Source organism: Notothenia coriiceps, unplaced genomic scaffold, assembly GCF_000735185.1.
Source record: "Notothenia coriiceps isolate Sejong01 unplaced genomic scaffold, NC01 NC01_scaffold00037444, whole genome shotgun sequence".
Taxonomy (NCBI): Eukaryota; Metazoa; Chordata; class Actinopteri; order Perciformes; family Nototheniidae; genus Notothenia; species Notothenia coriiceps.
The window spans coordinates 1-5,937 of record NW_011370145.1 but is presented as its reverse complement, the minus strand read 5'-3'; the positions used below and the strand labels follow the sequence as shown (position 1 = coordinate 5,937).

Sequence of the window (5,937 nt, the reverse complement as noted above, 5' to 3'; positions counted from 1 at the left end):
CTAACCTGTGTGATGGGTCAGCCTTATTTCAGTTAGTGAGGCCTGTAATCCAAGACTAGTGTGTGTAACAACGCAGTACAGGCCCAAAATGTTCATTAGTATATTGTTTTTTTAATAAAAATGTTGCCTAGCAAATGTGTCCAAATAAAGCAATAAATCCAGACTCAGTTTGTTTGTTTGTCGATTTTTTTTTTTTAATCTTAAGAAAATAACCACTTCCTTAAAAATAAGACTCAGATACTCCTAAAAGTTGAAAAAAAAAAGTTACAGCATCATTCTCAATTGAATTTAATTACTGGCCACTTTATTAGGTACACCTGTTCAACTGCTCATTAACGCAAATATCTAATCAGCCAATCACATGGCAGCAACTCAATGCATTAGGCATGGTGAAGACGACCTGGTGAAGTTCAAACAGAACATCAGAACGGGGAAGAAAGGTGATTTAAGGGACTTTGAACGTAGCATGGTTGTTGGTGCCAGACGGGCTGGTCTCAGTATTTCAGAAGCTGCTGATCGACTGGGATTTTAACACACAACCATAGTGTTTACAGAACATGGTCCCAAAAAGAGAAAATATCCAGTGAGCGGCCGTTCTCTGGGGGAAAGGCCTTCTTGATGTCAGAGGAGAATGGCCAGACTGGTTAAAGACAATAGAAAGGCAACAGTTACTCAAACAACCACTCGTTGAAACATAGGTATGCAGAAGACCCTCTCTGAACCACAACACGTGGAACCTTGAAGCAGAGGGGCTACAGCAGCAGAAGACCAGGTGCCAATTTTGGGTCGTCAAAATTGGACAATAAAAAATTGGAAAGATGTTGCCTGGTCTGATGAGTCTTGATTTCTGCTGCTACATTCGGACGGTAGGGTCAGAATTTCACGTGAACAACATGAGAGCATGGATCCATTCTGCCTTGTATCAACGGTTCAGGCTGGTGGTGTAATGGTGAAGGGGATATTTTCTTAGCATACTTAGACCCCTTAGTACCGATTAAGCATTGTTTAAACGCCATAGTAAGTAAAAATATAGTGTCCTTCCTGGTTCATTTGAAGTAGACACACACAGGAGACATTAAAAAGCTTTAATATTAACAATACATTTGTGTTCAACACCAGTAACCACAGCACTGATTCAAAGCTGGGTGGAAGTGCTTTTATTTTGAAATCCAACTTTTCAGAGGAATGACCCAGTAAGAAAATGCTGCATTCATACATCACGTGAAAATCCAGTTTGACACGCTGATGAAAATAACTCTGAAGTTAATGAATTATTTCAGCTTGTCACATAAATGTCAGAGTTAATCAGATAAAAGTCTGTCTGCACAACAAAGTCATTTTTATAGCTGCAACCAGCACCTTTAGTACATCTGTCACACTCTCCTTGTCTCCCTCGCAACCCATCAGTTTGCTTTGGGGAGCCTGTAGACGCCAGCAGACACCAGCAGCTGATGCTCCCTCACCTTCCTCTGCAGGAAGCCTTCCAGCTCATTAATGTCCATCTCCGTGACGACGGGTCCCGTGGCGACGAACATCCGGAGCATGGAGTGGATGCGGTCCAGCGTCATGCTGTCCAGGTTAGTCAGCATGGCCTGGATGTAGGCCCAGAACAACTGCAGAGAGGGGGGGGTTCAGAAGCTATGCTGGGCCTTTTCGTCTGGTTGATTCTTATTTTAAACTACATGGGAGCTTTACATAAACATGACTTGTGAAACTCTATAAGCCATTCAAACTTAATATATTATTTATCCTACTTATTCCTGCATTTAACTGGCACCATTATGTCACTTGCACTATTTTCTATCTGTATTTTGTAATGTCTTGACCATCATCAGCATCATTATACTTTATTTATCCCATAGAGAAGTGGTGTGAAAATGTGCACCTTATAATATATATCAACAATAAATACTTTAAAAGGTTTTGGGGCTATTTTTGTCAAGCATTTTGTATCTCTATTAACATGAATCATGCATTTAATTAGGACATCATTGTATGTATCATTTATACATGAGGGTAATTCACCTTTATATTTAAATTATTAAATCACAATGATACCTGGATGCTTACTATTCTTGCCATTCAGCTCTGTGAACGTGGTGACCAAATATAAAAAATGACATTCAATATAGCTAAAAGATCAGAAATGAACACATTGACGTTGAATCAACGTGGTGGTGTTTGCAGTGGTGAAGTGGTTCAAGACGAGCCAAAGAAAATGAATTGCTAACTATAATAATAATTACTTTGAGAAACTGGATTGGAAATGTTGACAGTCTGTCAGCTTATTCAATAGCATTTCACTGATTTATCAAGAAAAAAATCTGCTAATTATTAGGTATTTAAATAAGTGTGGTTATAGAGACTTCCAGATCAAGAGGCACAGCATGGTAACCAAGCTCTTCACGCCATCAAGCGAAGAAATTATGCAATTTTCCAGATAACCGTTTCTTACAATAAAATGTGCCGGTTAATCTAAAGAAAGTCCACCCAGAAACCCGACTGAGATCAGATGCAGCTCTCTCTGATATGTAGAAGATGTGTGCTGAATGAGAGCAGGATATGAATCTGAGTGATGCTCACCTGCAGCTTCTCCTCCCTCTGCTCCGACTGGGTGGTGGTGTTGGAGTCTCTCTCCTCGTCGCTGTCGATCAGCATCACCCCCCTGTCCATCTTCTCTTTGGACGAGCCCGTCTCCACCACGTAGTAGCGCCCCCCCGCCTCCTCCCTCAGCACGCCGTGCTGCTGCCACAGAGCCAGCTTCCTGTGCAGCAGGTCCTTCGGGGCCCCCAGCTTCACGCTCAGCTCCTCCAGCGTCCATGAACCTGACGAGGACAAAAAGGAAAAAAAACATTTGGCATTTGGGGGGGGGGGTACTTTAAAAAGCTTATACGGATTTAAATGTAGACTCAATGTTTTTTCTGTTAAAGCTCACCTATTATGCAAAAATCCACTTTTATACATAGATATGAGATTCGGAAAGGCTCAGGAAAAAAATATTCGCTTACTTTTTGTCCTGATCCATTTATTTAAAATCCTGTCTGAAAATGAGCTGATCAGATTTTGGCCACTTTGATGTCACAATGTGTTTTTGGATTGTGTAACCATTAGCCAATAACCAACCAAGGTAACCTCCCCCCCCACTTTATCACCTGAATCTCCTCCGAGAACACCATTAGCCGTGTTCACACCGCAGTACTTTTCCCACTTTAGTTCCGATATAGTTCAGAAATGTCGCATTCACACCAAAAAGAGCCGGAACTAAAATTAGTTCATCAGAACCTTTTCACCCCCTTTTCCGTCCCTGCTAAAGGGTTCCTATTTCTGATTGGCTGGGCGGATTGCAAACCACGCCCCGTAAAACTCCCAAAAAGTGTTGTGAAACCGCCATTTTATTATCCTCGCATTAGCATTATTAGCATTAGCCCAGCGCAGAAACGCAGAGAGACTAAGTTATGGCAACACAAAAGAAAACATGGGAACGGTGGAGATGAGGAGGTGTCGGCGTTCTGGCAATTTACTCGGAAGGCTTCAGTAGAAGCTGCTGGGAGTCCCAGCAGCTTCTACTGAAGCCAGTCCCCAACTCCGGGGACTTCCGGCCGGGGACTTCCGGCCGGGGACTTCGGGTGTCAGTATACGCCGTGAAGTTGTTTGCGGCCTGCCAGTAAACCCAAAGCAGAAGAAGAAGAAGTGACGTCAGTGGCTTCATTTTCGTATCTTCCCTCAGGGAACTTATTCCGGTGTGAACGCGATCTGTACTTAGTTCATGAGAGCTAAAGAGTTCTCATGAACCTTTGTGGGAAAAGTACTGCGGTGTGAATGCGCCTATTGTGTTCTTCTTAACCAAATATCTCTCAGAGGGGCGTGTGGGGGGGGGCTCCTTATTTTCATCTAAAGTAACAGACAGAGAATCAGCACTTTTGGAACAGGGCTGAAACAGAGGGGATTATGGGATGCTGCAATGATCTGTTTGGTGTTTCGAGACATTTTTTGTATATATCTGAGACCTATAATAAAGTAATGAAAAACAGTATAATAGGGGACCTTTAATTATTTGTGCGTAAATATCTTAATTATTTAGGATTTTATTGTTTAAAAAAAATTCTAATAAATTAATAAAAACAAGATGACAGCATGAGGCTTTGTAGAACATCTTCTGGCCAGGTTATTCATTTTCAAATGTCTTGTGCATAAGAAAAAAGAATCCAGCAAATGCAGGGCAGAAACCAGGAAATGACAGATCATACTTTTGTCCTGGAAGTGCAGGATGATGGCAGCGTGGATGGGGGACACGGTGAGGTTGGTGAGGGTGCGGTCCTCCAGCTCCAGGTCCAGAGTGACGGAGCCCAGGTGAGGCTTCCAGCTCAGCGTCCTCATGGCCTGAAACAGGAGACAAACATATGTTTATTTATACTGTTTGTTTACCAAATGTGTGGATCAATACAGTTGTTCTAATCTAATGTGACGGTTTGTGAGCTCCACCTTGAGCTTTTCGTAGCGGTGGGTGTAGGCCTCCATAGCCTGGCAGACGACATGGGGCAGCTCCAGCTTCTCCTCCTTCAGCGGAGGCCAGAACTCGGAGGACAGGATGATGGAGGACAGGGAGAGGGGGGGCTGCTCCTCCTCGCTCAGACGGGATTCCTCCTCCCGGATGTTACTGTTGATCCTCCGGGAGTCCGCCATGTCCTGAGACAGGAGGAAGGAAGGTGTGTGGGCCAAGCAAAACAGTTGTCATTTTAAGTAGTTGCTTAATTGAGCAACTAATTACTTTATTTGGTTGATTATTTCTGTTAATTGAATTTATTATTTTCTGCTATTGTCTTAGTAAGTTGTTTAAGTTACCTTTTTTTGTTAATTAATGACATTTCTTTTTAATAAGTCCAAAAATAGAGTAAAATAGTTCTCTAGTGTTTTAGTTCAGGGTTTCCCACACATAGACTATACTTGGGCGGGCCGCCCAGGTATATTAACGGCCGCCCAAGTATATTTCGCGACCCATTTAGTTTTTTTTTTTAATAATTTGTTTTTTTATTTGTCCATGACCACCATCTGCGATCGATTAACTTGTGTACAATGATCCCTCGCTCCCTTGCTCTGATCTCGCCTCCTTCTGGCCTGTTAAGTGGCCTGCCTCACACAGGGGGCCTTTCTCACTTCGGTTAAATGGATTCCTTGCGTCCCTCACTTGCGTCGTTTCCCTGTGACTAGTCCCTCCCACCAGGGAAGCATGGAGGGACGCAAGGAAACCACGAGAAGCAGGGAAATTAGTTTTAAGAGCAATGGGACGTCCTTTCCTCCGGAGCGTCACGTGAAGCGACGTCCGTTTGTGATGACGCTGCACAGCTGATCGTCTGACAGCAGCCAGCTCTGTCCCCGTTATTTCCACACACACCCCCGCCTCTGTTAGTAAACATTTACTGACACAAACATTTGTATCATCAACGCCATTCTTAAAATGTATAAACGAACAATAGTTTGATTAATATTGATTAGAGTGCACAAAATAAATAAAATAATTGAGAGAAGAAAAAGAGATATGTTATATATCAAAACCCAGTTAGATTAACATTCATTGGATTGTACACTTTGTTTGTTTGTTTGGATATGTAGCAAATTAACATTTTAAATAGCACTTAATGACTGACTGAATGGAAATGATAATAAATGAAAATGTAAAACGAAAAAAGCGATCATGAAAATCTTTCCAAAAAATTAATAAAAGGATTTTTGACCACTTTGTTGTTCAGATATATCACATATTTGTAACTAAATGATACATTAATTGACACAAAAGACGGTATAAACTGAGGAGTGACTCCCGTGAGGTTCATGTATTTTCTTCACTCCGCTGGGAAACTGCTCTCATGTCAAGAAGCATTACATCAGTGCATGCACTGCATCGTCCAATCAGTGAGCGATACACAGTAAGGGGGGCGG

General features: G+C 42.2%; 1 protein-coding gene across 2 annotated transcripts in view; it reads right to left on the bottom strand.

The window, feature by feature from the left end:
* The window catches only part of LOC104967542 (anaphase-promoting complex subunit 2-like), a 5,527-nt gene extending 818 nt beyond the window's left edge, over window positions 1-4,709 (bottom strand). Inside the window, exons 1-4 of one of the 2 annotated variants that reach the window (XM_010797031.1) lie at window positions 4,483-4,709; window positions 4,248-4,380; window positions 2,584-2,825; window positions 6-1,613 (exon numbers count right to left, since the gene is read on the bottom strand). In XM_010797031.1, coding sequence (XP_010795333.1) covers window positions 1,404-1,613; window positions 2,584-2,825; window positions 4,248-4,380; window positions 4,483-4,683 — 786 coding nt within the window. In that variant the 5' untranslated portion in view covers window positions 4,684-4,709 and the 3' untranslated portion in view covers window positions 6-1,403. The remainder of the gene's footprint in view (window positions 1-5; window positions 1,614-2,583; window positions 2,826-4,247; window positions 4,381-4,482) is intronic. The other variant, XM_010797032.1, reaches the window with a different exon arrangement.
* Between the last annotated feature and the right edge of the window lie 1,228 nt (window positions 4,710-5,937).